Raw genomic sequence first — 24,550 nt, forward strand, 5'->3', positions numbered from 1 at the left:
GCTTACGGATCCCAGTGCCGATGCTGTGCTGATCTCTTCGTCGTCTGCACAAAGCCCTGTCGTCTCCCTGTATATTTGTTAAAGGGCAGCGGATTTTCAGCAAAAATCTTCTCACTCTGCACTTTACAGTCTCCTCTGTTCGTTGTCGATTCATGTCAGTCGTCGCGCAACGATCGCGAGGACAAATTTCTTCGTTTAACCCTCTATTTGCCAGACGCGTACCCCTCTGCGGGCTGCACAGGCTGCACGACGGCGTCCCAGCTTCCTACCCGCGACATTCGCATCCGCGCGTTGGCTGCGCCCGTTGATATCTCAAAAAGCTCCAGTCTGCGGCTATCTGTGTTTCCAAAATGGGAAGGGGCAGCCGTCAAAGGGAGTCTGTGCGGAGCGGCCGCGGTGCGGGGGGAGGAAGCGAGGCGGGCCATTTTCGGTCGATCACCAGCAGCGCCCGGCAGTCAGTCGCACCTGGAGCGAAGCGAACCACCGTTTCTGGTCTTCTGTTCAAGGCGGAGCCTGCGCCAGGCAGCGGTAGGCAATCTGATGCGAGCGTCCTCTAGGAACTGTGTATCGACTTGCTGTGGAGAGGCACTACTGTAGACCAACGGCGGTTAGTACTCAGGCATGGGGCCTCCACTCTCCGAGAGCGCTATCAAATTTGGGGCTAGAGAGTGTCCATGCACACAGAGAGATTCTAACACCAGCCACCAGTGCGTGGCCCAACTGAGAGGGGAAAAAGAAATTCCTGTCGTTACAGCAGCGGCATCCATCAGTGGGACGCCGCCCATCTGAGGAAGCCTTGTACCTCTGCATAACGTGAAAGAACCTAATAAAGACTTTGGAATGAGATGAATAGCTGCTCACATTGCATCGTTGCTCCCGATAAGCGAACACTGCAAAATGGTCGTGCTAGTCGTGTTTCACCTCCGTTTCGAAACGAAAGCACAGCTCCGCCTCAAACCCGGACCCTGCACAGTAGACTCTAGATCGGAAATACCGCAGGGAATGCTTCATGATTCGTTGTCAACGAGACAAAACCGGAGAGCCACTGCCGCCTTCGGCCGAGATATAAGAATCGCCAATACGTCCCAATCAGCTGTTCATGACTTAAGCCATTGAGCGCTGCTCTGAAGCTGCGACTCTCACTCCTCGCAGCAATACGCATTCGCCGCGTCGAGAGAGAGACATATCGCTAGTGTTTACGCCTGGCGCTCCTGCGTCCTCTAGACGAGCAACAAAGAGGGGATCATCCACCTCGTATCACAAACAAACGCGTTCTCTTACGAGGACCAAAACCTTTCCGCGAGGTGTATCCAACTTCAGTGCGTCCCTCGGAACCCGCGCAGATGGTCATGCAGGCACCCTACGTCATCGGCTTTGGAGCGTTTGTCGCCGGCAAATGATTCGAATACCTGGAAACGTTCTAAACCCACATACCTACGCCAGCGTGTCTATTACTACACGCATACGTAGTCATATGCACATATATAAATACATGCACATCTATACATATCTAGCTGTCTACATATATATGTATATATATATATATATACACGTACACATGTGAGGCAAGGGTCTGGCCCCTTCACGCGCCACCGAATGGAAGCGTGAATGGCAAAGTAAAGATCACCGCCTAAACATCAATGAAAACCCTACCACCTCTTCACAATGCAGACGCATGTCCGCCTATGCCACTTTGTCCGCAGTCGCGGCGGCATGCTGATCAACGTGTTGGATCGTAGAGCGCCTGCCTCTCGCGTGTCTCCTCACTCACCTGGTTTCCCCTCTCTTTCTGGCTCCCGCGAGGCGCTGCGCTATATCGTGTTCGGCATTCCGCGCATGCCTTGAGGATTCTCTTTTCGCGCAGATCTCCACGACATGGAGGCGACTCAGAGGCGGCTGCGTCGAGCGCACCGCCGCACGCTGATGCCGACGTGGCTGCTGACGGGCGTGAGTCTGGCTTACGTACTCTTCGAGGGCGGTCGGATGCTGTATGAGACGACGATCCAGCAGTGGTCTGAAGAGGCGATTTTGCATGTGGACAAGGAGATTTTTGTGCTGCACGACTTCGCGGCGGGATTCTACTCGCTGACCGAGCAGCTGACTGCGGACTATTGTTTTCTGAACTTCATGAACGCGGCCGCGCCGCCCGCCGCGCCGACTGTGACCAGAGAGCAGATCCAAGCGCTAATCCGCGCGTATGCGCCGTCCCTCTGCTCGTGGCACAAAGACCTCTATTTCTTCCAAGAGCCGGTCGCGGCGCTCCAAGACGCCTCCACTTTGCAGCTGCTTAACACCACCTTCGTCTGCGGCGAGCGCTTTGCAGACCTGGTTCGCCGAATCAACGCGCAGATGGTTGACCGCATCCACAACTACACACTGGGGAAGCTGAAAGCCATCGAAATGCTGACTCCCCTCGCCGACAACTCGCGCTGGACGCCCCACCTCCTCTGCGACCTCGACTTCTCCTCCGAGGACCTGTGGACATGCCACAGAGAGCTCGTCTCCCTCGAGCTGCTCCGCGCCCAGCTCTCCGGTAGGCTCGACGCCGCGCAGTTGCAGCCGACACACACAGAGACTTCATACGCAGCCCTGAAAAGATGCAGAGCGCGAAAGGCTAAAACCGAATGACACAGACAGCTTCTCGAACCCCGCACACGCTCTATCAGCTACCCATCAGGAGGGAGTTACGGCGGGCTACGCAGGCACCAGCGCGTACGCATGAGAACGGATGTGTACGTGAGTACCCCGGCGTCGGCAAGCACAGCCGCTCGTTGGAGAGAATCTCGCATGCGTTTGATGGCCCAAGCGTCTAAGCCAAGAGGCTTATGCAGACTCTCCAGCATGACGGGAATGTGTGAACGCCTGTGGGCTCATGTGCCTGCTTTCGCAGGATATCTGCGTCGAGAATGGCATTTGTACTCCCCCATCCTCAGCATCGTCATCGTGTTTATCTTGGCGACGCTCTTCTGGGCTCGACGACCCGTCTTCAAAGCGATTTTCCACTCGCGCTTCGAAAGTCTATGGGGCATGCTGCAGCAAATCGACCAGGTCTGCGCTGCCAGACGCAAGCGAACAGCCGCCTGCACGCACATCGGCATCAGCACCCGGTTCTAACAGACACGTGCAGGCATATAGATGTAAATATATATATATATATATATATATATATGCGCATGCGTATGTGTATCTTTACATACATATTCATGCATATGCGCTTTTCTCTGTGTCTATACGCTTCGGAGCATACAGCGAGAAAGGGCGGAACTCCGGGCCACACGGCGAAGAAGACACCTTCGCTTTTCGAGCTTCTTTTGGTTTATTTTTACATGTGTGCGAGCGTGTCCAGTTCACGGCTTGCATGCACGTGGCGAGCGAGGAACGAAACCGAAGGGGTGCGAACCAGGAAGCCCTTTCGCGGTTCCTAGATGCGGCGAACGCGCGTCGAGTTGCCTCTGGGGATGGAAAGCGGACTCGCAGTCTGCTGTTTCTGGGCGTTGTGGCTCCACAGGTGCTTCAGCGCAGACTGGAGAACATGGTTGTCGTCATGCAGTCGGTCATCGACGACAGGATGATTGGGCGACTGAAGGTCATCAGCGGCATTCAAAGTCTTCTCCTCGCCTCCGAGTCTCCAGTGAGCCCAGACCACGCGACCTCAAGGATCCCACGCAAAGCAGGCTGAGCTGAGTAGGCGCGTGAGACAGCGTGCGAATCTGGCAGCAGGAGGAACGAAACGAGCAGAAACCCGTTCGGCGTCGCTGCGAGAATAAACGTTCGCTGCCAGCCCCACGCCGTGTTGGAGGAACGCTGCAGATATCTCTCGCCACGATATACGCGAACAAACCTGATGTGGAAAATCCTGAGTTGGAAAGAGGCTGCGGCTGAGGTTTTGACCGGCTGACGATCAATGCCACGTTTCTGTGGAAATGCTTCCTCCGTAGCTCGCCTTCGGCAGGCCGCGGAGTGGAGTGGCGTGTCTCTTCTTTCTTTCTACGCTCTCGGTTCGCCCCCTTGCATTCCTTCTTCCTGTGCGACGCGTCAGCGTGTCCTTGTATGTATCTCTACTGTCGCGAATGTTGCCCCTCCCGATTCGCCGTCTCCCATTTTCGTTCTCTCGTTCGCTGAGACTCTTCTTTAGTTTCACCGCTGCTGGCGGGACTGTATATTGTGTCCTGTAATTCCGGGGCCTTCTCGAACCCCGCCCGGCATTCACGCGCCGCCTCCTCCTCATTCTTCTTCCTCGTTCTTTACTGCATCGTTGTTTTCTTCTTTTCTCTTTTGCATTCTTTTCGTGGCGGGTTGCTTGCCTGCGGTCGTGTGGCTGCAGGCGGTGATGCGGCAGTTTTTCCGCGTGATGGAGTCTTGCACTTTCGCGTTGCTCGACGGCCTCAACCTCGCCTCGCAGTACGTCCAGCTCGAGATGCAGTCCTCCACAGAAGGCCGCGAGATGACCAACCTCCGCCTCCTGCTCGACGGCTGCATTCAGGTCTACAAAAACGAGACGCAGGCCAAGGGTGAGACGTTTTCGATGTCGGCAGAGACACGCGCTCAGTGCGTTAACTTGTCTATTAAGTCTTCTCAAGGTGAAGGGTTTCATGCGAGATGTTTATTTGTTGCTTCGCGTGTGTCTTTCGTTTTCCCTAGGCATTGTCGTGAGCTGTCATTACGCGCCGACTGCGCCGACTGCCATTGCAGTCGACAAGCTCCGCCTGCGCACAGTTATGCTGCAAGTTCTTCGCTTCGCCCTGCTGGAGGTCCAAGTCTCCGAGGCTGAAGTGCGCCTCGCCGCGAAGAAAGTCTTTCTCGGCAAAGCGCCGCAGGCGACTGAGACGGAGAAGCGGAACGACCTGAAGAACTTTGACCTGCAGGTGTGCGGCAGGTTGCCTTCGGCCTCGTGCGAGGGCCTGTGTGAGTCCTCTTCGGTATTCTGAAACGATACTGTCTTCGGCGATTCGTTGTGGATGAACAAATAGCTACTCGTATTCAGCGGTATCCTGGGAACGTGGGGAAGTCCTGCGGCGGAAGCTCTTGCGAACGAGGCCTAAGGACTCACGAAGAGACTCGGGGCGCCAAGGGAGCAAGCACGCCGACGCCTGCCGGTTTCCACCATCGGAGACGTCTCTTCTCGTTCCTTTTCCAGCCAACGGGCGCATAGTGTTTCGTTCATAACAAGCGTTCCGTGGCCTCTTCGAGGCGGTTCACGCCACGCGAAGGAGGCTGCGTCTGGGTTACAGACGGCGGCTCGACAGAGCGCTACCGCAGAGAAAAGAATAGAAACAGCTCTCTTCGCGGCTACCAGTTCCTGCCCTCGGGGGTAGCTCTCGCGAGCTGAATCACGAACACGAAAAGGCGTTTCACAGTGATATATGTCTGTCATATATTCAGTGTCTACGTTCCCTTATCATATGCATGTAAATGTATATGTATGGATGGATGTATGTGTGTGTGCATCTATCTACATAGATGTATATGCCTATCAGTCGCTGATCTGCATGCGCGTCAACCTTCCGCGGACTTTTTCTCTCCGTCTCACCCCAGAGCGCTCGCGTCTCTCGGCTTTTTTTGCCTTTTTTCAGGTCAGCATCAAATGCATCCTGGTATCGCCCCTGGCCTTCGCAGCGACCGAGCTGTTGGACTCGTCTTCTCTGCGTCTGCGAAAAGGCAGCGGCATCGGGCTGATTTACGCCAGAAAGGTGCTGCGCGAGTTGAACGGCGACATCACCATAACGGCGACAGATACCGAAGCCACGTTCGATATCTTCTTCCAAGCTATGGGGCGCTTCCACGTAAGCCGCGGCGCGCTGCGAGAACTCGGGGGATGGCGAGCGGACCCCCACACATATATAAATATATATGTATATATATGTATATAATCGCTCGAGTGGGGGAGAATATATATATATATATATATATTTGCGTGCTAGGGTTATGGCTATGTATATACATTTACTTTATATATATTTCTGCATGTGCGTGTGTGTGTTCAATCCACGGCTTTCGTTGAGGCCGCGTGTCTTTTTGTCTGATCTGGATGCATTTTGCCACGGCTCTCTACCTCTCGATTCGAGCCGCCTCTGGGTCGGCCGCGCTCTGCCCCCCGCCTTCCCTGTCGCGGCGTCTTCCTGATCCCTCACAAGTGCCTGTGCGTCATGTTGGCGGCCTCGCGCGTCGCTGGGTTTGCCTTTCGACTCTCAGGTGAAGGACTTTCATCTGGCGTTTGGCGCAGTGAAAAACGCAGTCGCGCTGGTCATGAACGTGCAGCACGTGGCAGGGTTTTCGCAGCTGGCGGCGGTCGCGGAGTTGGTGGGCGTTAAGCTTATTCCCGTCGCCTCCGTCGCGGAGGCCGCAGAGCAAATGCTCTCCAACCGGGGCAACCGCATTGTCGCGGTCTTCTTCCAAGATCCCTCGGGACAGGCTCGCGCGCAGCTCAGCGCCGCGGTGCCGCAGGCTGCCAGCAGCGCGCGCCGGATTCCGCTCATCGAGATCCTCCCTCGGGGGGGAGACGCCGAGACACAGCGGCAACTCGAGGAGGCCTTCCGGCTCCACCAGGCCGGCGACACGCCGAGAGACGCGCCCGAAGCCTCAAACCGCGGTCGTAGGGGCTCAGCGGCCCAGGGGCGGTCGCTCCTCAGAGGTGAGGCGACAAACGCATCGGAGACACCGCGCGTCCGCTGCACCGCAGCAGACTTCGAACCGGAGGAGAAGTTTGGAAGAAACCGAGTGTGTGTTGCAGTCGAGGCGTTACCCGATCCTGAAACATCGACCGCGGATTTAGGCAGCCTACATGCGCCGCGGCGTCCTCGGGGCAAGCCAGGAAGGCCGCATAGCGCCGGGAGGAGACCGGGAGTCGACAGAGACGGCTGGAACCACAAGCAGTGCTCAGAGTGACCTGCGCATGTATGGAAATATGCTTGAAATGGAGCTGCGCTTCGTTGCTTCTGCACGCGTGTCTCTGTGTTTCCGTGCTTCGCCTTCACCGCATGCTCCTCCTCGTCGGCGCTCCCGCGTAGAGGCGACCATGGCGCGTTCAGACCGCCGCTACGAGGTTCAGAGGTTGTATTTCGACAACTCGGCAGTCCTCCGCGAAACGAAGATGATGCCCGCAACACGGACCCCTTTCTCGTGGAATGTCTCTTCGCGCGTCGCGTGTATGGTCAATGGGCTGCGTTTGTTTGTTTCGCACGTGCGCGTCTCAGACAGCCGTGTCTTTCAGCGCGCCAAAATCGTGCCGATCGAAGAGCCGCTGATGAGCTCCGACTGCGTCACCGCTATGGCGATCGGCGCAACCTCCTTCGTGGCCTCGCAGGCGAACTCGCGCGACCTGCTGCGCAGCCTCTCCTACGGGCGCCGCTCCTTCTGGAACACGCTCGTCACCACGTTCTCCGCGAGCGCCCAGCGCACAGGGGTGAGCCGCGTTGAATACACAGTCCGCGAAAACACACTCACCGCATACTGCGGCAGAAGAAGAAAGAAAAGACCCCTGAAAAGGGGGTGGGTGCGCCGGCCTCCGCCCCACGAGCGTCTGGCGACGGGAGTGAAAGCAAGCGATGAAACGAGGAATGGACTCAAAACAAGCGATTGAAGCTGTCAGGGGCTTTGGGAGTTGCTGTGGGCAGCGAGGATGAGATGGGGACGCTCTGCGTCGTTTCGTCGCGCAGAGTGATTTCGCATTTTTACGCAGGCATATTTGTTGTCGGGTCTTCCGCCAACAAGACTTGCGCGGCAGGTGCACCCGATTTTTTCGAATACAGTTCCACACCGGAATGCATTTTTACCAGTCCTGCTGTGGTGAAGCTTGCGAGTGCAAATGTGCGTCTTCATGTGGGCGGCAATTGCGTTTTCGCAGACGGGGGAGTCTATGGAGAGTCTGAAGGCCTACCGGTAGGCAGGGAACAGAGGGAAAAAGCCCGAAGTCGGCGGGTCAGTCGAAGCTCTTCCCGCCTGTCTTCTTAAACGCTGAATCCTACAAGACGCCGCGTTTTTCTTCGACGTGGCTCGCGCCCTCACCTAAAGACACGGTGAAGCGGCGTAACTGCCACCAAGGTGGCCTCTGCAAGACGCGCAAGGAAAACACAGATATATACATATACATACATATATTTATATACATATAGATATATATGTTTATATATGTGTATATATCTGTGTATGTATATGTACTTATGAAGACCTAGAACTAGCGGGTGGGGACAGGTAGCTGTCCTTCCGCACACTCACTGGAGAGTGAGTCCGTTAGAAAGCGTCTGCAGCATACAACACGGAGTCGCATGTGTGCCGCTACGACGCGACACTGCAGAAGGCGGAATGAAGAATTAGTATGTGAATTGGTAGTGGGCAAGTCGAACCTGAAAGCATCTTAAACGTTCGAGAGCATCCTCGCACGGAAGATACTGCGACAGATGCCCCACCATAGGCTTAGGCGTGTTGAACTTTCGACAGAGACGGCGAGAGCGACTCGACGCGGTTCGGGGGCCGCTCAAGCTCCATGCGCGGAAGCCTCTACAACACACTCACGGGAACGCTCACGCAGGTGAGGTCTCGCTCGTCACGAGGCTGTCAGTTTTGATTCGCGAGTCGGCCGTTCTGGCTCCGCAACGCGCCGCAGGCCATCATCGTCTGCCTCTGCGCTCAACGAACATCCATTCACATATATATATATATATGTACATATGTATACATAATTATATCTGTGGCGATTCGAGCCCTACTGCAGGCGTGTGGGAGCGCATAAGGCGCCTGAGCTTTGTCGGCGCTGTCTCACGCGCGTTGCGACGCGGGGTGGAGTCTGTCTAGACAGTCACAAACGTTTATCTGTCCCACACTCAACCTACAACGCTATACCAGCACAGATATGGGTATGTATACAGATGCAGCCTCCTCACAAGTGCAAATATGCGTATATGTGCAAGTAGATTGCCCAACATATTACCCGTGCCCGCTGTGCAGTGTGGCGGCCTGTGAGTCTTTCTTCCAGCTGTGTGCGCATTTGAGCGAAGGAGAGTCTGCTGCCCCTGGGGCCTTCCGCCTCGGTATTTCCGCGCTGCCCTGTGACATCGCTGCTTCGCAGATGTCGAATCACTCGAACAGTGTGAGTTCGCTGGCCAGCCACGACCTGGAGCGGATCTACGAGCCACAGGTGCTGCGCTTCCACGACCCTGTCGCCTACCGCCTCTTTCGCACAATGTCACACACGCCGATTCAAAACAAGTACTACGCGTACTTTGTCATCGACCGAATCAACGAAGTCGGCTTCGCGACGAACGGTGCGTCGGGAGAGAATGCTGTCGCCGCGGGTCGCGGCTGCGCAGCCTAGCCCAATCCTCATCCCTAAACTGGATTTTTCTTCGGCAAGCTTTCAGCGCGAGAGACAGCGCCGCCGCGGAGGCGCTCACTGCCAGTTGCACCGGCGCCAGCGCGCTGCTGTTTGCGCCAGCGCCCCTTGGTGCTCCACTAAAGGCCTTAGAAAGTGAATCTGGGAGCTGAAAATAAATAAGGAACGCGCTTCCATACGTCGAACGCAGTGAGCAGGCGCTCTCCATAGACGCCAGGTTTGCATACTGACCTACATGCTGTGGCGCGTTCTTTGTCTTCCTCGCCGCAGTCATTGACCTCTACAAGAACATGGTCTTAGATCCGCGCGTCGCTCAGCTGCCAGAGGAGAAAAACATGAGTTTCTACGAACTCACGCAGACTCGCGCGTACCTTTTGGAAACGGCTCAAGCCAACGAATGTCTCGACGCGGACTACAATGAAAACTACCTGAGTGCGTTTCGCGCACAATTTCGGTCTCCCCACGTTGAAAACGCTGCGAGGGCCCCCGTGCAGTTTTCGGTTGTTTCGCAGACCGGGGCGGAATCAAGGCAACGTTGAGAGGCACTTCGGCTGGAGTAGTCTCCATGCAATACAATCATATTCACGTGCACATATATATATATATATATATATATATAAATATCTATGTAGTTATATTCAGAGACATGGGCGGACGCCCTTGGAGTTGGAGGGCCCCCCACACTGTCGAAATATATATATATATAATCATATATTCATGTGTATATATTTGATTAGTGAATACAAGAGCTGCTGAACCAGAGAATGCCGTATAGAGAGGCAGTGGGACACAACTGGAAGCTTGGCATAGAGGGACACTGAACAGCGTTGCTCGACGTGTGCAGTCCGCGCGCGGCCGGTGTAACTAGCCACGTCTGTGCGTGGCTATTTGGGTGTTCTTGGAGGCCCACTGTAAGAGTGAGACTCGAGTCGCCTCGACGTTCGCGCACCATGGCAGCTACCCTAAGTGCTCTCGTGAGTCTCGGTCTTAGGCAAGGTGCTCGGAGCGGAGATCGCGCCGCTGGACACCGTGGCTCTAGTCAAGAAGGTCTACGAAGACTTCGAGGTGCAGCCAGAAGTGAACGTCTCCGACGACGACGACGACGCCGACCAGCCAGAAGATGAAACGCTCGACGTCGAGAAGGCAAGTCCCTCCCACGAGGCTCGGTTGCGCCCCCTTAGGATAACGCTGCGACTCATGTTCTGTTGCATGCAACAAATGTAGTCGTGTGCTATGCTGTGTATATTTGAAAGACTCGCTCCGGACACGATTTACCTCCGCTCGGCGCACAGAGGAGGAGGCGGAGTTCGCCTGCGGGTCGGGTGATGAAGCGTGCACCTGCGTGCCTACATGCAGCCATTTGCCAATATATAAATATATATTTGCAGATCTACTTATATATGTAGGTGCGAAGTCAGGATCTCTTCATATCGCGAGAGAGAGGCAGGTAGACACCGTGTCGAGGGGAAAAACTGGATCTCTCTTTCATATCTGAATGAAGCGCGGGATGTCATTCGCTGCATCTGCGGCATGCGATATGCATTCTTTCATGCGTGTGTCTCCTTCGGCTGCTGGATTGTGCTTGCTCTCCGTCCTCTCTCCCCGCTCTGTCGTTCATGTACAGTAGCGGATCTGTCACAAATTTGCGTATATGTATATATATGTACACTTCTGCATGCACACTTCTGCATGCACGTATATCTGCATATATATATGAACATACATACATACATACATATTTCCGTACATGCATATACTTCGAGAGAGCTCGCTGACACCCGCGCTGCGCGCCGGTGCCCGATGGAGTGGATTTCTTTCGATTTCATTTTCGATTTTCTCTTTGTCGGAGTGCTTCGTTTCTGAACTGCAGACGGCTGAGGAGTTTAAGTGGGGTTCGATCCCTGAGTACACCGTCCCGAGCTGCATCACGGCGAGCGTCGCACGGTGAGAGCTCACAGAGGTGGAGCTCTGTCACAAGGAAACGCAGAGAGTAGGGAGCATGCTGTCGCGTTTCGCTTGTCATTCATCGTCGCAAAGAAGATCGCGTGTCTACGCAGGACCTTCCTACACAACTGCCTCTCACGCGCCCGAGCGAGCGAGCCAAGCTGCGCTGCCTCCTCGCGGAGCGATGTGCTTCGCCCCGCTCTCGCCTTGGCCCTATAAAATTCGCATGCGCGATTGACATCTATCTTGTCTAAGTCTCAAACATACCTTTTATCTGCAAGTGTGTGTCTGCTTATCTCTCGCTTCGCCGCATCTCCATTCGTTCTTTTGCTCATATTGTCTTCCTGCCACGTGCGGCGGGTCTTCGCGAGCGAAGCTGATCTTTCGGGGCGCGAAGTGGCTCGTTGAACACGCCTTTTGACTCCTCTGTCCGCTGTTGCAGAATGGATACCGTGCTCTGCCTGGAGCCCAGTCTCGCGAGCGAGGCGCGGCTCAACAAGTACAAAGAAAACGCGCCGGCGATCGCCGTCGAGTTCATCTTCAGCTGGGACTTTGACATCTCGAGTCTGCAGCAAGACATGGCTGCCAAACTGGTCAGAAAAGAACCTCAAGCAGCTCCACTCTCATTCCTGGAGACATCCGCGAGACTCACACATGTATATATATATATATATATCCTCTCTCTATCGGATTCCAGAAGTTGACCCATGAATGCTGAAGCGTATATAAATATATTTATATATACCATTTCCATATACACAGAGGCTGGTTGAATGATATGGCATCCATATGTCTATATGTACGTCTGTCAAAGAATTTGTACGAGTGCGAGGTCACTGATTTTGCGCCCATTAAGATGAAAGTCCTGTAAAGCTGCTGAATGACGCACGTTCGTGAGTCGCCTCCGTAGCATAGACGATCTCGCGTGGCTTTCGTTGCCACGATGCTCAGGCGTGTCCAGTCCCCAAGGCTGCCCCAGGAGCCTCCAACGCACGCGCGCTGCATGCGAGCGAGACGGCGGTTTAAAACAGTCGAGTAGCGCGTGTGTTTCCCGCCCAGGCTTACGAGTTGCTGGTCTGGTGCGCGGACAAGGCTCAGATCCGCCTGCCGGCGGAGACGTGTCAAAAGTTCGTTTTGTCGGTGCAGCAGAACTACTTCGCCCTGCCCTTCCATAACTTCAACCACGCGCTGCATGCCGCTCAGGTAACGAGAAAAACGAAGAAAAAGCCGCGACCCGGAAGGCGCCCTCGAACGTTGTTTTACAGGGCATTCGCAAACGCGAGAGACACTAAACCTTAAACCCTAGACTGTTTTAGCCGACTTCGCCCTGAGAGCCGGAGATAGACAACATCAGAAATCAGCCGAGAATGACTGCTCACCTGGGAGACCTCCCGCGGCGACATGCGGCTCGTTCCGAAAACAATGTATTAATTGAACTACATTTTTATATATTTTTTGACCAGTAAAGATTTCTCTAACTTAAATTGCAGTTTAAGTCAGAAAAGTAGTTATTCAAGCCAACCAGAAATAGAAAGTAATTTAGGAAAAGTACTCCTAAAGTGAATTGTTTTCTTCTAGAGAAACATATGACCACGTTTTCCGTTTTTTGCTGGTAAAGCAAAGGAATCCCAGCCGGCGCAAGTCGGCTCCCCGCTAGATGAGTCTAAAATTCCGCGTTCTTTGTACAACAGCCCTCCGCCTTTAACGGTTTAGCGTAGGGGGCAGCCAGCTGGCTGGGAAGATGCAGATCGTCACTACAGTCCTCGAGGAATCTGAGAAGGGAAGGGCGAGGATTCTCGAAAACCTTCCTTATAGTAGAGCTCCACGCTTAGTCGGGCAATTTTCTTAGCAATTTTATTTTTGCGCATTTAGACTGCTCGGGATCTCCGCCGTGCCTGTGTACAGAGCACACTAATAGTTTAAAACAGTTTTTTCGAGTCATGTATCTGTACGGACACCTCTATTTCACGGAATACATAACTATTTTTATTTAGATGTTATTGTTGGTGCTTTATTTATTCTGTCGCGCACGAATTTAGGGCAATTAATTGTTATTTGAAGCCCTTCTCGGAGGTGCGTATGCACATCAACCAATATATTCCTCTCCGTTTTACTTTCCTCAGCTCGCAATGCCCCTCCACAACTAAAACGTCTCTGCATCGATTTGCTGGGCGCCCTGTCCTCGCAGGCGGTGATTTTGATTGCGAAGGATTTATCTTTCCAGCAGTGGTTTTCCTACGAAGACAAATTCATCATCATGCTGGCAGGTGAGAAGGGGAGGCGAGTCGAGCTGGAGGAGCCCGCCACGGAAGCGGATGAATCGGGCTACAAGACTGCCAGTTGCCCAGCCTTGATGTATATTGATATCCCGAGTGAGAGGTGAAAAGCGGAGGCTGGCTCGATATGGAGAGAGGAGAAGTGGGCGATGCCCCCGGCTAGATGTAGGGGAGAGGCGGAGGACGCAGATCTCTGGATCTCCAGTTGATGCGAAGGGGGTTTGCTCCGAGTCATGTTTTTCAAAAGTGAGTTTCTCTGGATTCACTCTCCCATTTGTCCCGATACACATGCATGCTTTGCTACATCCACTCACGCATACACATGGGTCAGCTGCTTGTATGCGCACGCAGAGACCTATCCATCTGCTCAACGCGACTTTGCCTCGGCGCGCACAAAGGGGGGTCGGCGTCGCCCGTTCCGTCAGCTGCGCGTTGCGCCTTCGGCGCCGCTTGCGGCCTTCAGAGGCCTGCTTGGCGTGGTTTTGGTTCGTTTCCTGTGTGAGCCAGCGGCTGGATTCGCGTTCGAAGTCGCTTCAGCGATCCTGCTCTGCGTGTGTGGCTGCCGCAGCGCTGGGGCACGACATCGGGCACCCTGGCGTCACAAACGAATTTCTCATCAGCATGCGTTCCTTCACGAGTATTCTGTTCAACGAGACGGCGGTGTTGGAGAATTACCACACGCTGCTCTACCTCGACTTGCTCAAGAATCCCGAGTTGGACATCCTCAAGTCGCTGCCCCCCGAGGCGCTTCAGCGCGCCCGCCAGCGCATCATCGCCGCGATCCTCGCGACAGACAAGGCACTCGACATGAAATTAATCGACCTCCTCAACGACTTGAAAAACAAAAACGAACAAGTCCCCGTCCCCGCCGCACTCCTCGACGCCAACATCCGCGACGCCTGCCTCATCCACGCCGGTGAGAAAAGACCTCCAAGAGCCGGCGCGCCAGCCAGGACTAGGCACCGTGTCGCATCGACGGCCGCCGAGCCTAAACCGCTTTCTGCCTAGGCTCCTGTGGGTTCTATGTGTTGCGTCAGTCTGCAATGCTTTACGGGTGCATGCCTACCCGAAGGCGCACGCGCTTAACTCTAGTCGAACGCGCCTAACCTACAAGGACGTGGAGTAGCGCAGGCGTACAGGAGTGCTTCAATGCAGCAGCATGTGGATAGGTCTCCTTGTGCGCCTTCTCTGTACCTACCTTCTGAGGCCACGAGTCGCTGTCTCGAAAAAGCTGCAGACGATATCCGCTGCGACTCACAGTTCAGTCCTGCTTCGCACGTGTGTCCATTTTCGTGCTCTCGATTTTGCTCGCTGAAAAGACGCGATCGTCGCGGTTACGATGAAATCGCCGTGGAGGGGGAAAGACGTGAACTAAGTGGAATTTCGCGACAACGTCGTGAGGCTGAAGCTGGCGTTGCTTGCAGCCGATCACGCGCTAGCTCTGCTCAACTTCCCGCTGCACCGCCGGTGGTCAGAAAAGCTGGCCGTTGAGATGCACTTCCAGGTGAGACCCCTGCTGGCGGCCTCTCCTCAGCGGCAATAAAGGCGCGGCGCTGCGCCGCACTCGCCTTTTCTATAGGAAGCGAGCGAAACCGCTTGGCCTGCGGCGCAGGGATCTGCGTCTGGCGCCGCACACCCACCAGACACGAGTCCGTTGAGGGAAAACTCAACTCCGCGCTCTCGGTGCGTGTGCGTCCGTCTAGAATACCATGGACGAGGCCCTAAAGCTGCCAAAGAGCTACTCCAGCCTCAGCGTAAGCGCCTATAGGGAGCGACGATTTAGTCAGACACGAGGCGCGCGAACGGTAGAAAACGCGGTGCGCATATACGCGTACATATATCTGCATATATATACGTATCTATGTAGTGTATATATATGTATATATGTATGTATATATAGAGAGAGGATTTCATGCATAAGGCCTCCGCCTGTGTGGAACGCGTGTTTTGGAAGAGAGGTCTCTCCGCACGAGATACTTTCTCGGTGCAGCTTCCGAACAAACACACCAGTGAATATCAAACCCGCGAAAAGACTTCCGGTGGAACCAAGATGCACCAAGAAAGTGACACAGCGGCAGGCCCCTGTATGTCACGCCTCCCCGCGGTGCCAGCCGGTGATCACGCCTTAGGGAGCCGAATGCCGCAGGCGTGATGAGCAAACAATTCTGTGCGCGTCGGTGTTCAACATGCGCACAACGGTTGCCTTCTCTTTTCATTGGATGGAGCCAGCATGCAATAAACAGATCTCACGGTACATATATGAAGCGTGCGCGTGTGTGAAAAGCCTTGAGGGAGTGAGGCCTGTAGGCTTTCTGGCGCTCTCCATTCATCATGCCTGAACCTAAGCGGGAAAGGCAAAACGCGAGGGTTCATCGATGGTGCCACAGCATGTTTTTTTCCTTTATCATTGGGCACAGAGGCTGTCGGAAGCCACGCTAGCGGGGTCTCAGGTGCTGCTGATAGGTGAGAATGAGGCACCGGCAGCCAGGGCACGGCTAGGCTCTGTCGTCGGGATCGGCATGGGGAGTTCGACTCAGCGCATATACGGTGCAGGAGACACGTCTTCCGCCTTTTCAGAAACAAATCACGCGAACCACGCTCATGAGAAAAACATGTGAGCCGTCAATGTCTTCATTCAGGGGGCTCGACTTACAGAGATGTGCATGTCGCCGGTATCTACTACTCGCCCATCCACACCTCGATATCATATATGTGTATATATATATATCTACATATATATGTGTATATGTCTATGCGGCTGGGGATAGACGTGAATGAATTGTTAAAAGGAAGTTCTGTATGGAGGCACTCGTGAGGGCTGAGAGACGATCGCACGAGCGCAGAGACAGGCTCTCTGTGTGTCTCCGTCTTTGCCGGAAAGCCCTCAAGGGTGTGAAGTGGAGTCGAAACCGCGACCCCGCGAGGAATCTCAGTTCTCTTCTCCTCAGTCACTGAAGTGGCTACGCCTCTGCAAGATGCGGCACTTCATACCTGCCGATCGATTCTCCGGTCGACTTTCCTACGCGAGCGTACCAGACGGCGGAGCCTGCGTGCCGCAGTTTCTGAGTCAACGTGGAAGAGTCATCTTTATTACTTTTTCGCAGACGCGCACTACTTGCCCTTCTTCAGCACGCTCGCCTGGTATTTCCCTGGCGATCTCGACATGCGAGTCGCCGTCATGAAAGCCAACGCGTAAGTGGTCTTCCAACCTCCCGCAGGGTACCAGAAAACGCACAGTTGTAGGCGTATCTACACACTCGGTCACATATATATATGTAGATTTGTGTATCTGTAGATACATATAAGTGTATATATACACGCGCCGAGCTGAAGAAGGACTCCTGCCAGTCGGTGCCCGCTTGAGTAGAGGGTGATCGGCTAATGATAACGCATGTATGTATATATATATATATATATATATATATATATATATATATACGATTATACCGGCAGCGGCCTAAACAGGGCAGCCCGCGTGTGGGCGATACCTCACGGCCTGTGGATTGCTGCGCCGCCGATTCTTTGCGCTCCTCTCGGTTTAGTGCCTTTTGGCACCACGTTCGCGACGAAGAAATGCGGAAGACTGTGGCTCTGAACGACAACCCCGAGCAGGAGGACTGGCGCAGCGCCAAGCTGCAGGTGATCACAAGCAAGATGGCGGAAAGCCGAGACAAGCTGCACCAGAAGGCAACAGAACTCATGCGGGCGGAGCCGAAAGACGTCTTTTTCGATCCGCATCCCATGGTCGCGAGCGACTGCGAGAGTGGTGAGTTGCAGACGCTGAGGACGCGCCCGTGCGATTGTCTCCGCCCTTCCCCTCTCTCCTCCCCCCTCCCCTCTCTCTTTCTCCAACCGCTCCCCCTCTACACGCCGTACCTCAACCCCCTCTGCAGCCGTGATCTTCCCCTTGCTCTCTGAAACCACCGCTCCGCGCATGCATCCTTCTCAGCGCGTGTGCTTTGAGGCAGCCGTGTCATGCGATGGCGTCAACGTGGAAACGCGAATGCATATGCAGCACGCGGCCGCTGTGCGTTCTCCACATCTTGCAGTTTTCTTGTCTCGCGTATTATTCATTTGATTCTGTGCACGTGTATGGCTCGCCACACGTCCGCTTCACCTCGCTCGACCTACTGGTAGGCGGTTCCATGCAGTGCTTTCGTGCGCGCCCTACGGGGTGTGTTCAGACGGAGACGGCGACGGCGCCACTCTCCGCGCCTCGATGAGGCGAGAGGAATCCGGAGCTAGCGCATCCATCACCGCGAGGCGGCGGCGCTCTGACGAATTTGGCGAGGCCCGAGGCAGTGCAGCGGAAGGTTTGAGAGCGGACGTGGAGTCTGGGGAAGCCTCTCTACACTCGCAGACAGAGAAGGAGGGACCGCGGCCTGTGTGCATCTCCAACAGCGGCCGCGGCAGTAGCAGCGCCTTCTCGCCTCCTTCGAGTCGAACGAGCCTGCGCGCGCACTTCGCAGACAAGGCGCCCGAGGATGCTGCGGTGGCAGAAAAAGAGGGGGAACTGCAAAATGCCGCCGTGAGCTCGGATCCGCCTCACGCATCCGCGGCACACTCGACCACGGAGGACGGGCAGCAATTCAGGCACGACGCACAAGTCCTTCCTGGAGAGGAGGAAACAGAGCAAGTCGCGGATGAGGCGTTCGGCGCAATTCAGCACGCCCCACAGAAGCACGGGCGCCAGACGCCCGCACAGACGCCCGAAAACGCCGATCAAGCGCGGGCTCACGCGGCTCTGCCGGCTCCTCCTCCCGCAGAAAACGGGGATTCAGAGGGGCGAAGAGGCGTCGCCACAGAAACAACTCCAGCCGAGGCCTGCGAGTCCTCCTTGGATCGCCTCGCAGGGGAGGATTCTGACCGGTCTGCCGCGCCACCGGGAGCCCCTACACTGCCGCCTGAGGCCTCGAGCAGTAGGTTGACATCGCAGGGAGTCGCTCCGCCCTCCGCCGGAGAGCACACAGGCGACAAGGCAGACAGTGAGCCGGCGTTTTTTTTCGACGAGGCGTCTGGCCTCTTCTTTGACCGGCAGGGATTTGCCTACGACCCGCAGGGCAATCTCAGGGGCTACCTGGACAGCAGCGGCGCCTTCCAAGCCTACACCAAAAGCGAACTGCAGTACTACGCGGATGCCATGAGCCAAATGCAAGAAGCGATCCCAGGTGTCTATACTGTGGCAGGCGAGCTGGTGACGCAGTCGCTTGCCTCGCAGACCAACGGAGCGAGGGCCGACTTCAACCCCGAGTCTCAAAAATAATGGTCCACTGGAGGGGGGCAAGTGGCACTGTGTGTGTTTTTTGCGGGGAGGATAGCGAGGCGTACGCGTGAATAGGGAAGTGCGGAGGCGCGCCTGAAGCACGCGTCTTGTGCCACGCCGTTCAACTGCAACCGATATCTGCCTATATATATATATATATATGCCACGCCGTTCAACTGCAACCGATAGCTGCCTATATATATATGCCACGCCGTTCAACTGCAACCGATATCTGCCTATATATATATATATATATATATATATATATACATGGGATGATCAGAGTGACCGACCCGTATAGGCTCGAGGGAAGATAGGTTGCGTGATGTTTGGCGGCGGTCACATCTGACGCCAGCGTAGCAGGACCAGGTCACGGTCGGATCGGCCGAAAATATCCGATAGAGGGTGCGCCCTTAGCAGTCAAGTCAACTCTGCCTTCACAGGACTGCCCTGGGTTCCTCAGGAGACCTAGCGTATAATAGGGTACGTAGGCGCCTTCCTGCGTTGAGCCACGAATGTGTATCTGGCGGATCGACACCAGATTTATAGGCAGATTTGGGCAGATATGGCACACGTAAGGATCCCAGACCTCGCCATACTGAGACGCTAGATAGACTCTCCAGTAGGGACACGAGACGGTATACAGGGACGGCTTCTCCGGGTGAAAGGGCCTTTAGGTCTCGTGGAGAAGAGCTGAAAGGCGTGTAGACGCAAGCGTCCACGCAGGCATAGACGCTTGAGCAAATTTATGATTGAGCCGTGTGACGCCAGGACAGACGGCTAGCTCGGTTCTCGTAGTCTTGATCCACTTCGTGTAAACAATCGTCTCGCGTCAGATTTTCTCTGCTGCAAGGCGAGATCCGCTGCGAGTCTGACTCTCCAACAGCATGCAAAACGCACTCGTCGGATCCTAAATCTGAACGCTACACTGCCTGCAGTCACTACAGCACCGCTCGCGCCCGGTTTGCTAGTCCTTGCAAGATCGCCTCGATTGCCCTTCAAGCCCTTCAAGTCGCGCGCTTCCCTCTCGGCCGCAAGGCTGCAGTACGCGCCGTTGCTTTTTTTTTCAACTGCGCGAGAGCTCCTGGGCGCTTGTGAAAGCAGTGAAACACGTGTGTCACCTTCGAGACCCCAGTTCCGACGTGTGTAGATTCGCTCCAGTTGCACTGGCGGAGACTGTAAGGCGGCAGCAGACCGCTGGTCAGGCAAGGAGCTGCGCGGCCGCGCGGTTACGAAAGAGCTCGTTTGCGCCTACGTCTCTGAAAAAGGATCCACTGAGTCTCAAAGTGAGGAGGGACGTGTGTGCTCAAAAAGCCGGGACCCTTAAACCCGCCAGGCAGCCGGCGTTGCCTCTCTGCTCTACCCAGATGTTGTGTGCGGCGGAGTCGATCACGGTTTCTGGCTGCCCTGGCGGGTCACCCCCGCAGACCTGCGAAATGTATCGCTCTCGGCGCCTTGCCTACCCCAGAGGACGAAGCGACTTTTCAACTCTGCAGGCGGACGTGGGTCTGAAGCAGAGAGTCAACTGCCTTCACAGAAAGTCAACTGCCTTCACAGAAAGTCAACTGCCTTCACAGAAAGTCAACTGAGTTCTGTGGAGCGTGCGCGCCTGCGCGCCGTGTGTCGCGCGCGCGAGGCATTCCTTCGCGACGGGTGACCGTCGCAGCTGCGCCCTCGTTGAGTCGGCGCGCGCCCGTTCTCGCGCGACGAAATGCCGGAAGAGCCTGGAGATGTGTGAATATTGCGCCTTTTTGTGAAACATGAGCTCCAAGCCGCTGAAACCGCGTAACTTGAGGCGCTGAGCCTCCAGCAGAGACATCGGAGAGAGCTGTGCGCATCGGGGCAGCTTGCTGGTCAGTGCGCATGTTTTTCGAGTCATTCTTCTTCGTTCCGCTTCGTGAACTCTTCAGTTGTCGCGCGGCCGCGATCTGCGACCCCGTGGGATGAAACAACCTGCAAAGAAAGCCGACACGTATAAATCTGTATCTTGCGCGCGATCTGAAAGCGGGCGCGCCGAGGCCGCGATTCACCCGTCGCGCCACTGCCCAGGGCGAATCTCTGCATCTTCCGCGGCACACTCCGCGTTCACTTCGAGTTCAAGATTTGTAGGCAGAGCGTCCATGGCCTTCTTCGTTCAGTTGATTTGTGAACCAGGCCGCTTCAGGGAAGAAGCCTCCCCTGCGCTGGCGTCCACTTCGCCACAGGTTTCCGCGCCCAGCGCCGCTTCTAGGGACGAGCTACCACTGTGCAGCAGACCGCTCCGCGGCGAAGCGTGGCGGGAAAGAGCGCCATTTCAGCTGGGCAACACCCGTAGACTTCGACGTCGTTCACCTTTGAGGGGAAGCCGGAAATGGGGGGCGCCTGCTCGAAGAACAAAGCCAAGCAGCCAGCGCGCGCGAAGGCGCAGGAGATAGCGGAGAAGCAGAGGGAGGAGGAAGCGACGCGGAGGAAACCGGAGGAGGAACGTCGCCGACAAGAAGAGGAGCACCTCAGGCTAGAAGACGAGAGGCGCAGGCTAGAAGACGAGAGGCGCAGGCTAGAAGACGAGAGGCGCAGACTAGAAGAAGAGCGGGCTGCAGCTGAGGAGGCGGCCGAACAAGCTGAAGAGCGGAGGAAGCGCGAAGCAGAGGAGGAGCGACGGAGGCTCTTTGAAGAGGAGCGGAGGCGCGCCGAAGAAGAAGCTGAGCGGATTCGCAGAGAGGCAGAAGAAGAGAGACGTCGGCGCGAAGAAGAGAGACGTCGGCGCGAAGAAGAGGAAGACGCGCGGAGACGCGAGGAAGAAGCACGAAGGAGACGAGAGGCGGAAGAAGAACACAAAAGAAGAGAAGAGGAGGAAAGGAGGCGAGCCGAGGAGGAAGCGGCGCAGAGGCGAGCAGAGGAAGAAAGGCGACGCCGGGCAGAAGAAGAAGAAGAGACGCGCCGAAGGAAGCTGCTGGAGGAAAAGTCTGCTGAGTGCGCACCTCCGCCCTCTAGCAAGCTCGATGGTTTCACCGAATCTGAGACATCTGCGCCACCGGTGACCAGCAGCAGTCGCGCCTCGAGGTCAACCACGGGCGAGCGCCGCAGGCGACGCAGTGACAAATCGCGTGGGGAAAACGTCAAGGTCGTTCACAAATGTGTGCGACTCGTGTCGCACAACTGCGGGTGCGAACTCGCACACGACCACGACAGCCTCACGTGCTCCATCTGCAAGTTCGTGGACATGGGAGATGTCCCTCTGCTGCGCTGACCGCGGCGCGGCGCGTCAACGAGTCTCGGGCTGAGGCGGAGCTCCTGGGTCGCCTTTTTTAAAGTGCTTCGAGGTGAGAGCGCCCAGGTGGTGCTTGGCTGCCTGGCTGTCTGGCTACGGCCCCCAGGACACGCGAGAAATGGGACGGGCTCGCATGTCGGCAGGCGGATAACACTTTCGACGCGCTGTCGGCTTGGTAGCTCGACAGGAAGCCATAGTGTATGCGGGTGTATTCACGGCAGCGCGAGTGTCGGAGTCCCCCCGTTTTCTGCGTCAAACCATCTGGAGAATTTGCAGAGTCAAGTCCTGATAGCCGTTTCGCAGAGGGACGATGACGCCCTAATGGGTCGGATGTCCCGTACTTGTTGTTTTCCGAACCCTTCCAGGATCGTCAAAGGTATTTTCTGTCGTCAGTGACAGTTCAGAGGAGTTTTTTCCCCTGATCTCTTGTGAGCCTGGGTCAGGGCGTAAGTTGTGTGCTTCAATTGACTGAAATTTCAGTCCATATGACGTTTCGTTTGTCGTGAGCCCCTAGTTTCCCGAAAGAGGTCTTTGCTCCGCAACGTTCATGCCGACAAACTTCTTGTAAGAAAATTTGCGTGGTCGCCTTGCTAGCGGAGTCCTCTCGCGTGACGTAGGTGTACACAGGCTGTATCGGTCTCATGCCAGCGCAGCACGCCATCTCGCGGTAGACGACTTACTGTTGGGTGCAGAAGTAAGACGGCAAGTGAAGTAGGAGGCAACGCATGCGGGGACCGTACTCTTTTCCGCTGACGGCGGCTGCGACGTGATACACGCCAACACGCTCCCCGCCTACAACAGCCCAAGAGTGTAGGGGTGATGCCATGCCGAGGTCGTAAGCGCAGAAAGTGTGTCGATGGAAGAATGGGTCTGCGGGTTAACGGGTGTGCAGCGCCTCTACGCACCCCTAAAATGCTGATCGCTCGCGATGTGGCCGACCCATGGTCATGCAGCGGGGGGCCCTTGTCCTGGCAACGCCTACCACAAAATAGACCGTGTGTGTCAGTCGATACGGGGTCAGCGTTGGAGGGCTCTGTGAGTTCAGATCCAGCCACGGGTACCGCGAGAGCTCTGCCGTGACCCCCATCACCAGGCTTCGGGAACCTCTGGCGGCAACTCAAGAGTCATCGCTTCTGCATCCCTCTGTCGACGTTCCTCTACAGGTGTGCTCATGGAAGCTTGCAGCATCTTCGCGGTGTTGTCAGTTGCGCGCTCTGGTGCGACTGCGAACCCGGTGGCGGCCCGTGGCAGGCGCATATAAGACTGCAAAGCACCACGGAGGCCACGATTTTCTGCCTCGAATATAACACTTACCCGCGCGGAGACACAACAAATCCCCTTTGGCATGCTGACTAGCGGTCCGAGACAACTAAGCAAATCCGCGTCCAGTTTTGGCACTCGGGGTTGCTGCACCGCCGCCCCCTACGCTTCGGCTCACAGTTCCCCGGCCACCCTTCTGGCATGTCGTGGGACTTTGCTACCCCGCAACAGAGGCGTGCTGGACGGTACTCCTCTTGCAATGAATATGCGAACTGCTTGCTTCAATAGATACTTGCAGCGGCAGCCACTGCAACGTCTGACAGCATGTCTCCCCCGCCGGGGCCCGAGGCATTCGTTCCCTCCAGCGGCGCCGGCAGAGTCGCTGACTGAAGACTTTGCCGGCTCCCTTCACACGTTCCGCCCGAGAATTAAGTTCGAGGAGAGTCCGGCACCATCCTACTAAACAAACAGCTGCGCCAGAGGGCCCCATGAAAGGAGCCTAGAGCTCCTTCCCTCACCCAGGCTTCTTCGCACTCCCTCAACGTCGACAGTCACTAGGGAAAAAGCGACATCTAGTCACAAAGACCGTGCACACGAGATGGCAAAAACAGGCATACTGTTTCCTCGGTATCCGTGCCGACTACGGGAAAACGGAAAGCTAGAAAAATATGACCGATTTGCACCGTGTCTCAGCGCGTGCGACGACATCCAACGACTCTTCCTCAGCGCACGCGCAGCAGTGAGCGGCGGGTTGAACGGGTTTCTTTTCTTTCGACTGTATTGTCCGTCTTTTCTCGGCGCCAGAGCGAGCACGCTTTCGTCTCAAAATCTCTTTTCCTTGCTCTTTGCGCGTCTGTACGTCCTTCTCTTCGTGGCTGCGACGCGATTAGCATCGTCGGCTCTCTCGTCTCCTCCTCCTCCAATTTGTTGTTCGTCGCCGACTGCGTGCGCGCGCGGGCTCCCCGCTCTCTCGTGGCCTTTAAATTTGCAGTTTCTTCTCGGCGTTGCAGCCCTCTCTCTAGGGAGCTCTCTTCTTCGTATCGCGGCCTTCCGCCCGCGAAAGCAAGCGACTTCATCAGAGCTGGAAGCACATGCGCAGAGCGAGCGCCGCGTCGTCGAAGGGACTGCGACTGCGCCGCCTTTGCTCCTTTTCGCACCCGCTTCCCGGTTTCCGCCCGCCTCCTCTTGCGAGTCTCCTGTTTCGCTTCTCCGTCCGCAACAGAGCGGAT

At 55.8% G+C, this 24,550-nt stretch overlaps 2 protein-coding genes across 2 annotated transcripts; both read left to right on the plus strand.

The window, feature by feature from the left end:
• Positions 1-350: 350 nt before the first annotated feature.
• Positions 351-18,811, plus strand: BESB_008670 (3'5'-cyclic nucleotide phosphodiesterase domain-containing protein; the record flags this gene model as incomplete). Its single annotated transcript, XM_029359621.1, has 23 exons — positions 351-528; positions 1,865-2,533; positions 2,891-3,048; positions 3,509-3,631; positions 4,325-4,511; positions 4,642-4,865; positions 5,574-5,783; positions 6,193-6,631; positions 7,194-7,402; positions 9,065-9,260; positions 9,599-9,760; positions 10,320-10,462; positions 11,199-11,272; positions 11,715-11,865; positions 12,332-12,475; positions 13,461-13,539; positions 14,117-14,464; positions 14,973-15,052; positions 15,252-15,302; positions 15,966-16,011; positions 16,653-16,740; positions 17,091-17,314; positions 17,733-18,811. The coding sequence occupies 23 exons, from the start codon at positions 351-353 to the stop codon at positions 18,809-18,811; spliced, it is 5,262 nt and encodes a 1,753-aa protein (XP_029222534.1).
• A 2,350-nt stretch (positions 18,812-21,161) lies between these two features.
• BESB_008680 (gliding-associated protein GAP70) lies at positions 21,162-22,040 on the plus strand (the record flags this gene model as incomplete). The annotated part of the gene is made up of 1 exon (XM_029359622.1): positions 21,162-22,040. One exon carries the CDS (start codon positions 21,162-21,164, stop codon positions 22,038-22,040), a length of 879 nt encoding a protein of 292 aa, XP_029222535.1.
• Positions 22,041-24,550: the final 2,510 nt, after the last annotated feature.

Source organism: Besnoitia besnoiti, chromosome I, assembly GCF_002563875.1.
Source record: "Besnoitia besnoiti strain Bb-Ger1 chromosome I, whole genome shotgun sequence".
NCBI lineage: Eukaryota > Apicomplexa > Conoidasida > Eucoccidiorida > Sarcocystidae > Besnoitia > Besnoitia besnoiti.